This window comes from Hyperolius riggenbachi, chromosome 4, assembly GCF_040937935.1.
Source record: "Hyperolius riggenbachi isolate aHypRig1 chromosome 4, aHypRig1.pri, whole genome shotgun sequence".
Classification (NCBI taxonomy): Eukaryota; Metazoa; Chordata; class Amphibia; order Anura; family Hyperoliidae; genus Hyperolius; species Hyperolius riggenbachi.
This window is the reverse complement of record NC_090649.1, coordinates 471,273,961-471,286,008: the sequence shown is the minus strand read 5'-3', so window position 1 is coordinate 471,286,008 and position 12,048 is coordinate 471,273,961. Positions and strand designations below refer to the sequence as shown.

Sequence of the window (12,048 nt, the reverse complement as noted above, 5' to 3'; positions counted from 1 at the left end):
TAAAAGTGGTACAGTTTTTTTGCACCCTTTCAGACCCTAAAACCTGGAAAAAATCATGCTGCCAGGGGGATTTGCAGCAGCCCAGCAATCACTCACCTCCCTGGCTCCAGCGCTGCAGTTATGCCTCCATCCTCCAGGTGGCGCTGCAACTCTAAAGTGAAATTGCTGGCTGTCGTCATGACGACAGCCGGAGAGCTCACCAGCGGGAAGCAGAGCCCCGGAGGGGAGAAAGAAGAATGGCGGCCGACGTCGGGATCCCCGGGAGGTATGTAAAACCACCCGCTGCGCGCTATACTCTGCACAGACCTCCCGGTGGCTACCCTAACCAGCGGTCGGGATTACCACTTTTAACTGCGGTTTTCCGCCCAGACCCTAACTCGGGATTCCAGCCAAGGAGGTTAGACGGCAGAGACGGCAGCAGACGGGACGGTCACCCGGGGACTCTCTTTGTATCTGATATGCTTGTCCAAAGCTTACGCTTGTGAGTGCAATATTTCTTTTTATCCATTAAAACCTGACGTTTTTACACTATGTCAGTATGTTTTAGTCTTAGTGCTACTAAGGAGTCAAGTGATTATTGAGAAGCAGGAGAGGATTGATCGGTATACTGACGGTCTTAACCCCCATAAGCTGTAATTCCAACCTCCGGATACTTTGGAGGGCATTTGGGTGAGTGCGGGCACTGTGGGGGGGTGTCCCAGCACGGATGGTGTAGTGTGAGGTGGAGGTAAAAAACACCGCGGAGAGGTGTTGGAATCCCATCAATCCATCAGTGATGCACTATATGTGCGTTTCTATTTGTGTTTTTCTTACATGTGACGTGAATACATGGTTTATATGAATTGAAGTGGATGGTTTTGTCCGGATCCTAGCTTGGAGTATCTGCTAAAGACTTGAACAAGGACGTGAGACTTTCTTTGATTTTTAAACCTTGTAAATGAGCGCGGACCTTTTTGAACATCATCTAATGCATACTCCGGCCCCCCAGCAGTCTGAATTATGTTGACCCGGCACTCGACCAAAAAGGTTTGGGGACCACTGGTGTAAAGCATTAAATATGATATAAAACTAATAGGGGAAAAAGCTTGTAATAACTAAGGAGAGTGGCAGGTGGTGCCAGGTTTTTAATCTGCATTCAATAAAACATTTGTTTGCATTGTACTGGACATTATGAGGAACCTTCTTTTCTTTTGATTACTTTGTGGACTGAGTTACCTGGATTCTGCACTGTCCATTCACACAGAAGTGGAGCAGTCCCAACTCTACTACTCTTCTGTGGGTGGCTATAAGGTGCAAAGATTCAGCACGATGGCGTAGTGATTAGCGCTCCCGCCTTGCAGCGCTAGATCCCCGGTTTGTATCCCAGCCAAGAGAACTATCTTCTACCCGTGTCCGTGTCCTGGCACTCCTCACACATCCCAAAAACCCCAATAACCTACAGACTGTAATGATCTGCTCAGCTGCCTGTGCAGGCAGGCAGCTTTTTGACCATTGTGTAGGTTTGCATGCTGCAGGACTCTGGAAAGAAGAGCTTCTGTCAGTTTTGCAGCTTGTGCTTGCTGAGGAATTTGCATACGTTGTCATGCAAATTGCCTAGCCACATTAATTGGAGGCGTGTACTATAAGTACTATGTGTTTCCCACAATGCTTGGCTGATCATAAGGATTTAGTCCTGTATAACACTCCTGGAGGAGTGTCAGCCTTACTCTCTGTTTGAAGATCAGCTTAGAGTAATTCCTGAAAAACTGAACTGGGCAGGTTTCCTTAGTGCAGTTAGGATTGTTTATCTGTTTGTTTGTTCTGTTGCGATTGTCCTGTCCCAGCGGTGGTCGACAGGAAATGGTTCTGATCTCTGTTCTTGGAGAATAGCTGGTGCAGCGGTTGCTACCAGCTATCTCTTCTGATCTGTCTCACTTGGATCGCACTAGCATCTTGCGCTAGCGCTGTGGATCCTTCTGTTCTATCTCCTTGGATCGCACTGGCCACTTTCCGCTAGTGCTGTGGATCCTTCTGTTCTGCTACTCTGTACCTGGATCACGCTAGCCACTTTCACTAGTGCTGTGGATCCTTCTGTTCTGCTACTCTGTCTGCCTGGATCGCACTCGCCTAGCGCTAGTGCTGTGGATCCTTCTGTTCTGCTACTCTGTACCTGGATCGCACTAGCATCTTGCGCTAGCGCTGTGGATCCTTCCGATGGTTAGTTAGACGTGCTTGTCTCTATTGTGCTTATCACGTAGAGACCGTGCATGAACGCGTGCACTGTTGCGAATGAGTGTGGTGTTCCCGTTCAGTTAGCGTTTGTTATTTTCCGTATCTCCTTATTGTATGATTTGCTGTGCCTTTGCTATCCTCGTATTCTGTTCTGATCTGCCTTGTGTCACTTTTGGCAATCACCTTTCTTGCGGTTGCGTTTCTGTTTCGTATCTGCTGTTGTGTGTGCGCTGTCGCGGGGTGGCGACTAGATTGGCGCACACACATACAACCTGTCCCTTTGCTCGTTCTCATTCGCAATTGCTTCCCTTGCGATTGCGTTCTGCGCTTCGTACAATTCCTGTCTGGCATTTGTGGAGGTACAGAGGATTGGTTCCTCTGCACTCCTCAGCGCCATCTGCCAACAGGAATTTCCCTCTACAGGTGCGTAGCACCTTTTGCTGGGTTCCTGCAATTATACGCTTGTGGAGGATTTCCGCCGTATCAGCGCACGCGTTGTGCGCTGATCACGGAGAAAGTTCCACAATCGTTACACAGACAAGTTAATTGGCTTCCCCTTAAATTGGCCCTAGACTACGATACATACACTACACAATACATACATAGACATATGACTATGGTAGGGATTAAATTGTGAGCCCCTATCAGGGACAGTTAACCTCCCTGGCGGTTTATTTATTTTGCCAGGGAGGCTGAAATGGGGTTTTTTTTAAATTAAAAAAAAAATATTTCATGCAGCCAACTGAAAGTTGGCTGCATGAAAGCCCACTAGAGGGCGCTCCGGAAGCATACTTTCGATCGCCTCCGGCAATCGAAAGTAACAAGATAGGCCACAATGAGCGGCCTATCTTGTTTCGCTTTCCTCGTCGCCATGGCGACGAGCGGAGTGACGTCATGGACGTCAGTCGACGTCCTGACGTCAGAGCCGCCCGATCCAGCCCCTAGCGCCGGCCGGAACTGTTTGTTCCGGCTGCGCTGGGCTCGGGCGGCTGGGGGGACCCTCTTTCGCCGCTGCACGCGGCGGACCGCCGCGGAGCGGCGGAGATCGGGCAGCACACGCGGCTGGCAAAGTGCCGGCTGCGTGTGCTGCTTTTTTCAGATTGCAAATCGGCCCAGCAGGGCCTGAGCGGCGACCTCCGGCGGCATACCCCGAGCTCAGCTCGGGATTACCGCCAAGGAGGTTAAGTGACAAGACCATATACTCTGTACAGCGATACGGCACTATAGACATCCTATACTATATAGAACATGAACAAACACACACAGTTTTTACCTTGTTCGAAACCCATTTTGTTTGCTCCTCCTCACGAAAATGTTTACTGCCAAATGGAATCCTCCTGAAATCGGTGGACGTGTGAATTAATGGTTCGTAGGGCTCGTTTTTATTAAAGTTGACAAATGGTGTGAACCTGGGTGAGAAAAATATAAACTGAATTAAACAGCCAAGCCTATCCACTTCTGAAAGGTCCTCATGCTCCCATCAAGGTTAGGCAACATAGCCCCTCCCACAGCCTGCTGACACAGTGCTGCAGCACCCTGATAAATCTGTATTGTGTTTTAACCCTATTATAGAGGCGTAGCTAGGGTTTTCAGCACCCGGGGACAAAGTCACTTTTTGTGCCTCCTCGTGACAAGGTTTGAACCATGGGGGTCGATCATGCTTTCCCAGAGATGTTTGAGTTTTAGAATAATTTTCTGCATGTCTGGTCTGCACCTGATTGAACAGGATCGATTTTCCGATCAGCGCTGCACAAAATCGATCCGGTTCTCTATCAGTAGCAGATCGGACAAGCCGGAAATGATCAATTTGACCCATTCACCTGGCAGGAAATTGCATCATGCGTACCAGGCATTAGAAAGTTGGGAAATACGCAGAAATACACATGATCTACTTTGCTGATGCAAACATGACAAGCGCTGATTACAGCAGGGAGATAAAATAAAACAAAACTCCGGGGCAGAGAGCAGGAGGAAGCAGGAGAGAAGATTGGATCCTTCCTCCGTCTTTCATAGACTCTTCGACAGGGAAAGAAAAACCTGTAACTCCCCCCCCCCCCCCCCCCAGTGGGGCTGCGCCTGGGGACAGATGTACCCCTTTCCCCCCCATGGCTACTCCTCTGCTATATAATCAACCTCCCACCATTAGACTGACAGTATTAGAACTTCACTGGCTTACAGCTTTGTCCATCCACAAATCTGTAAACTGCTATGCAGGGAGTACTTACAACTGTTATAAAGGGGGAAAAATATCATAGATAAGATAGAAAAAATAGGATTTAGTGATGAACACAAATTTCACATAGACGTAATTACGATGCAAAATCTTAACGCGAAATTTTGGAGAAAATTATAATTAATTGTATCTGTAATAATTCATAATTTCACGTACATTTTCTCCTAATGTAGTGCTGACTAGCGGTGCTATTGCCGCCAAATTGCTACATATGTTAATGAGAATAGTGGGTACGATTTACGCGAAATTACAAATGATTACACAAAATCAATTAAATTTACAAGTCTTAATTACGTATAGGCGTAATTGCAAAAAATGTACTCGAAATTTTGCGTAATTGTAATAAGCTGATTACAATCATCACTAATAAGATTATGGAAACGTGTTTCAAGCATATTTGTTCTATTTTTAATGTTTAAACAGTTTGAAAATGTTTTAAAAGTTTAGAACTGAAAAATATAATTATAATTAGATTTGATATTAAAATTTACTGTTAATGATTTTGCAAGGCTCGATAGTTTTTAGTTTGGATCCGCTTTAAGGATCACGAACATTTGGACGCTATTCGCACTTTTACATTTGGGCGCCACAATTTGCAGTGCGGGTGGCCCTGGAGCCTAATTTTTTATCGGGCGAGTTTTGTGCTCAAATTTGCACAGATAGCCAATCTTTTAATGGGTGCCTGGGGTGGGGGGTGCTTAAGGGTTAGGAGTGGGGGGTTAAGGGTTAGGCATGGGGAGGTTTAAAGGTAATGGGAACTTTATTAAAAAAAATCAGGCAGATGTATACCTAGGGAGACGGATGGCTCTGGGTCCTATAGAGCTTCTCGCTCCTCTCTCCGCCCCTCCTTTAAGTAGCTCCTCCTCCCCATTTGAATCCCCCGCTGCGGGGGGCTTCGGTAGTCTTCGGGAACTGGAGTGCTCCCGAATACAGGCGGCTCTGTACTGTGCCTGCATGAGCGCGCGAGAGAGAAAGCTTGTGCACGAGTTTAAAAAACATTTTTCTTAGTATTTTTAAAATCTATTTTTTCTGAAACTACAACGCCTTTGAAAAATTATTATTATTTTCTTTTTTACTTCTTCCCATTATTCTCTTTAACATACGTAGCAATTTTTATGACAATAGCATGTATGGAGGCTTAACTGCTAAAGTCAGAAAAAAATTACGCAAAACATTGCACAAAATTACAAATGGACTACAGTTGAATGTGCAAATTGTAATTACAAATGGTCGTAATTGCAAAAATTTAGGTGAAATTTCACGTAATCGTAATTAGCTGATTAATATCATCACTAATTCAAATGTCATGTAATGCAGAATTATCAAGATGATCAGCACAGCTGTTACTCAGATAAGGCCCCCTTGGTTTGTTTAGCAAACAAGCTTATCTCCTAAAGTAAAATGTCTTGCCCAGTTGTATATAAAAGAAAATCTTCTGCATAGCCCTGAGAACTGAGTACAGAGCAGCTTCTTGCTAGCACAATCACATGGCAAGGCTCCAGGGGCTGATGAAAGTAACTTCTTTTTTTCCCCAGCAGTTATAATCTAGGTATTAGAGCATATGGGAGATTCTGAGTACAGTTTCGAATTAAAGGGGGTGTTACCAAAAATAAAAAAAAATGCATAAAAATAATGTCCCAAAATATATGTAAACCCCTTTTTTCTAAAATAGGTCCCTATATATCATCCATTTTTTTCTTTTTACCTGGTCTGGGAGTCCTTTGTCTTATTGCAGGAACTGTGCCATTAGGATAGTAGGAAAGTTTTTTTAAAGGATACCCGAACTGACGTGACATGATGAGATAGACGTGTATGTACAGTGCCTAGCACACAAATTACTATGCTGTGTTACTTTTTTTCTTTCTCTGCCTGAAAGAGTTAAATATCAGGTATGCAAGTGGCTGACTCAGACAGGAAGTGACTACAGTGTGACCCTCACTGATAAGAATTTTCAACTATAAAACATTTTCCTAGCAGAAAATGGCTTCTGAGAGCAAGAAAGAGGTACAAAAGGGGAATTTCTTATCAGTGAGGGTCACACTGTAGTCACTTCCTGTCTGAGTCAGCCACTTGCATACCTGATATTTAACTCTTTCAGGCAGAGAAAGAAAAAAGGAACACAGCATAGTTATTTGTGTGCTAGGCACTGTACATAGACATGTCTATCTCATCATGTCACATGTCAGTTCGGGTATCCTTTAAGCTACAGTAACAAGCATATCTCAGCATGCAAATAACAGAAATCTTCTTGTCTACATCAGACTATAGTCTTTGGAAAATGAAAGATCACAGACCAATCTTACCACCCTTCATGTAGTATGAGAGCCATACCTTCACAGTCTTTTCTATGGAGCTGAACTCCCCATCAGAAAAAAATCTTTGCAAGATGCTGCACACACAGATGCTGTACAGACACAAAAGATCAGTATCCTGCAAATTGCATTCATAGTCTATGATATCTGCAGATCCTCATACACACCTTGTTTAACTGACATTCATCTGCAGATCTGAAAATCCATGCTGGTGGATCTGATCTGCAGATATCATAGACTATGAATGCATTTTGCAGGAACAGATCTTTGGCAGATACTGATCTTTTGAATGTCTACAGCATCTTTGTGTGCAGCATCTTGCAAAGATTTCTATCTGATGGGGAGTTCAGCTCAATAGAATAAACTGTGTAGAGTATGGCTCTCATACTACATAGAAGGTGGTAAAATTGGTCTGTGATCTTTCATTTTCCAAAGACTATGGTCTGATGTGTGTATGAGCCTTTACTCTCACCCCAAAAAAATGATTTCCTTGCAGAGAACAACCTTTGAGAGCAGGTAAGAGGCAAAAAGGGTCAATAGCTCATAGATTTTAGCTCTGGCATACTTCAAAGAGGGCGTTACTGAGTAAAGTCAATGAAAGACTTAGAAGTAGATTCAAACATAAAATAAAATGTAGGGATATCTCAAAAAGACATTTTAACATTTTAGGACTAGGAGGATATATACAATTGTTTATCTCATCAGCTTAATTTCACCTCTGTATTCCTTTAAGGCCCCTTGCACACTTGCGCGCTGCGTCGCACCGTGTTACTCTTCCTTGCCACTTCCTCGCCATAAGGGTCATGCAAGTCTATGGAGACTCAAACACTTCGCGCTATGTGATGCGGCATCCAAAGCGCTGCAATGTCGGCGCAAAGGCTGTAGCCCGTTACCGCATGATCTGTGCCTACCACATGTATTATGTAGTAATGCAAGTATATGGGCGACACAAAAAGTGTACATGATGGGAGCGCAGTGCGATGTAGTGCATATGCGCAGATTGATGGAACTCCCAGTGACATACTTCCTGCCTATGCATAAGACCCTGTCGCGCATCTGGGCACAGCGTCATATGAAGCCTCATGCAAGTACCGCATTGCAAAAATCAAGCGTGAAACGGCCTCAGTTAGGGCCGGATTTATCATAAGGCACTGTAGGCTTGTGCCTACAGGCGCCTGATCATGGAAAGGCGGCTCACTGACCTCCCCTAGTGCCCCCCGCCTTCCCTATGGAGAGTCCTGATGAGAGTGTAAATTAGAGGTTACTCACCCAGCTCTCTGCATTCCACTGACAAGATCTCCCTTCAGTCAGAGGCACCTCCAGCTACTTAATACTGAGGTTCCTCTAGCTACCTAATACTAAGAAGCACCTCTTTAATATTGAGGGTACTTCTGGCTTCCTAATACTAAGGGGTACCTGTAGCTACCTATGATGGGAAAGAGAAGCAAGGGGGAAGGGACAGCTGGGACAGCCAGCACATGTGTGGTGCAGTTTGGCGGGTTTTTGTAGGTTCATGGAGGGCGGAGTCTAAGGTGCCAGAACATCTGTGTCTAAAGGCTCCTGTGAGGTGAATCTGGGCCTGGTCTCAAGGCAACAGAATGCTAAGCTTAGTAAGGAAGAAAATGCATACCTTCAAAATAACGATGGTCCTAGAAGATGTTAACTGAGAAATATTTATAGGTACAAAGTGAAACATGAAAAATGAGAATATCGGGCAAAAGTCCATTTATTTCAGTAATCCAACAAGGTGAAACTGATATATGAAATAGACGTATTACATGCAAAGTGAGATATTTCAAGCCTTTATTTGTTATACATTTGAGGGTTATATGGCTTACAGCTTATGAAAACGACCCAAAATCAAAATTGTGAAAATGTTGAATATCCTAGGCTCAAAGTGTCAGACTCTAATCAGCTAATTCATCCAAAACACCTGCAAAGGGTTCCTTCTCATTGCATTTATTAATTTCACTTTTTAAAGGGGATCTGAAGTAAGAGGTATACGGAGGCTGCCATATTTATTTCCTTTTAATCAATACCAGTTGCCTGGCAGCCCTGCTGGTCTATTTCTCTGCAGTAGTATCTGAATAACACCAGAAACAAGCATGCAGATAATACTATCATTTAAGACTAGCTGCATGCTTGTTTCTGGTGTTATTCAGATACTACTGCAGAGAAATAGACCAGCAGGGCTGCCAGGCTACTGGTATTGATTAAAAGGAAATAAATATGGCAGCCTGCGTATACCTTACTTCAGTTCCCCTTTAATGTCTTATTGGCTGTGAACCATCTTACATGTGCAAGTTTTATTAGCGGTTCCCAGTTCCTGGGCTCCGTATGTAGGACTTTGTTTTTATCTTGTTTTTTTACGGTCTATCCCGATTGTTTTTACAATAAACGGTTTACACTTAGAGCTGCCGTTTTTGTTGTGTTTATATATTGGCCTTGCTGGATAACATACCATATATCGGAGTGAGGGAGTGGTGGAAGTTTGGATCCATATCTGCTCGAGATTCGTTAGGATTACTGCTGAATGTGAGACATACAACCTTATACCGTAATGTGAGTTGTTGGCAATTGGTAAGCCCTTCTTACTCTTTTCTGGTGATGGTTGGCCACAAGACCATAGCCCATATGCAATTAACTTTTTCTCCTGAGCAGGGGCGTAACTAGCTTCCACCGGACCCCCCTGCAGAACTGAGCGGGCCTTCCCCCCTCGGGGCCCGCTCAGGGCCATTTTAGGGGGCAGGGGGGGTTGCAGCATGAGGGGAAAGCTGGCCGCACATCAGCGGGGAGGGGAGACGGTCCCCCCCCCCCCTCCCTCACCTCGGGCTCTCCCCTCTGCGCTCCCCTCCAGCTTCAATAAGTGTCTCTGAGCAGCGGCGGGCATCGGCAGATCCACATACCTTCCTTGCATTCTAGCGTCTGATGCTGCTTCCTGTTTATACAGGAAGTAGCGTCATACACTAGAGAGAGAAGCATCTGCGCTGGAACGCAAGGAAGGTATGTGGATTTGCTGCTGCCCACCGCTGCTCAGAGACACTTATTGAAGCTGGAGGGGAGAGCCCGAGGTGAGGGGGGAGGACCGTCCCCCCTCCTCGTTGATATGCGGCCAGCTTTCCCCTCATGCTGCGACCGCTCCAGCCCCCTAAAAAGGCCCTCAGCGGGCCCCAAAGGGGGGGGGGGGGGGCAGGCCCCCCGCAGCCCCTATTGTTATGCCAGTGCTCCTGAGTTTTCTCCTAGGTGATATTTTTAAACTTGTCAATAAAAGGCCTTTTAAGCCACCAGAAAACGAGAAAGTACTTTTTTAGTTGAAAAGTGCTGGGAAGTTATTTAGGGCATATTCACAGTGGGACGTTGCATTGTAATGCGATGGTAAAGTCGCAACGCAGCATTATACAACGCAAAGCAAAAAAAGGTGGTAACGCACATTAACACTGCATTACCATCCATGGCATACAGTAGATACAGTGGAGCATACAGGCATTGAAAAGTATGCCTCTCTGTATCTGTTACCGTCTGTGTTTAGAGGTAACGCACTGCAAGCAGCGAGTTAGCATAACGCAACATTTACAACGTGACATTAACGTCGCACTGTAAATGTGGCATAGGCTTAACATTACAGTGCGTTATCCTGCGTTATAATGACTTTATAACACAGGACAATAACGTCCTACTGTGAATGCCACCTCAAAATCAAAGATGAAAAATTATCACCTAGGAGAAAACTCAGGTGAAAAAGTGAATTGCATATGAGCTCACGTGAGGTTGGCGTATCACCATGGTGAAGTTTTATTGAATGTATTTATTCCTCTTTGATATGCACTGACTACTTAATACTAATTTTGTGGACTCTGGACGTTGTTCATTCTCGGCAGTGATCATATGTCCCTATTGCCTTGGCACTAATAAACTGTTTGCTTATACTGTATATATAGCTATCTATCTATCTATTTATCTATCTACAGTTTATCTATCTATCTACCACAAAAGTTTTGGGATAGTGTTCTGTGGACTAATAAAACAAAATTAGAACTGTTTGGGCCCATGGATCAACGCTATGTTTGGAGGAGGAAGAACAAGACCTATGAAGAAAAGAACACCTTGCCTACTGTGAAGCATGGCGGAGGGTCAATCATGCTTTAGGGCTGTTTTGCTTCTGCAGGTACAGGGAAGCTTCAGTGTGTGCAAGGTACCATGAATTATCTTCAGTACCAGGAGATATTGGATGAAAATGTCATGCAGTCCGTCACAAACCTGAGGCTTGGAAGACGTTGGACCTTTCAACAGGACAATGATCCCAAGCATACCTCCAAGTCCACTAGAGCATGGTTGCAGATTAAAGGCTGGAACATTTTGGAGTGGCCATCGCAGTCATCGCAGTCATCATCCAATTGAGAACCTCTGGTGGGACTTGAAGAAAGCAAGTTGCAGCGCGCAAGCCTAAGAATGTGACTGAACTGGAGGCTTTAGCCCACGAAGAATGGGCTAAGATACCCGTAGATCGCTGCAAGACACTTGTGTCAAGCTATGCGTCACGTTTAAAAGCTGTTATAACTGGAAAAGGATGATGTACTAAGTACTAAGAATGAATGTCACTTGGGGGTTGAATAAAACTCAAAGTGATGTGAGCACAGAAAAGACATTTGTGGTTATTTCATTATAAATGTAGCAGTAGGGTATTGTACCGTGTTAGCCATCAGTAAAAGCAAGAAGTTTTAAATCAGGATGATACCATTTATTGGCTAACTACAAATGAATAAGAATAAACAAGCTTTCGGCCTTGCAGCATTCGTCAGGTTTACTTCCTGTTAGTTTGCAAGCTGGTGGTACAGACAGCTTATATACATGCAACATCAAAAGGGAAAACAGATATTTTTTTCAAGCATAAATACGTCATTAAGATGCCTTAATACAAACAGACCATCTAAATAGGGTAAGATAAGGATCATTGTTTACTCCATGCTCACAGACCTGGGATTAGGATTGACCCAGAGGTATCGTAAATTCTTAGTTCACAAGTTCAGCTAGAGTGGCTGAGACAGTTCATATACCATCAATCTTATACCAATATAGAAAGTTGTTGTCCTTATTCAAACCCTTCTGCACAGCTTTGAACCAATTTATAAATTTTGTTTCTGCTATTAATCGGTCATTTGACGTTTTGAAGCTGCCCTTCAGGGCAGTGACACGAAGATCATCCATCATTATAAATGGTATGTTATATTTGTCTGACTTATGGTGGCATATATGGTACAATAAAAACGTTGATTATCCCGTTTATTCGATCTA

At 44.3% G+C, this 12,048-nt stretch overlaps 1 protein-coding gene across 2 annotated transcripts in view; it reads right to left on the bottom strand.

The window, feature by feature from the left end:
* The window catches only part of SPATA17 (spermatogenesis associated 17), a 262,006-nt gene that overhangs the window by 38,388 nt on the left and 211,570 nt on the right, over window positions 1-12,048 (bottom strand). For both annotated transcript variants that reach the window (XM_068232905.1, XM_068232904.1), the window contains exon 9: window positions 3,485-3,620. In XM_068232905.1, the coding sequence (XP_068089006.1) occupies window positions 3,485-3,620 (136 nt within the window). The remainder of the gene's footprint in view (window positions 1-3,484; window positions 3,621-12,048) is intronic.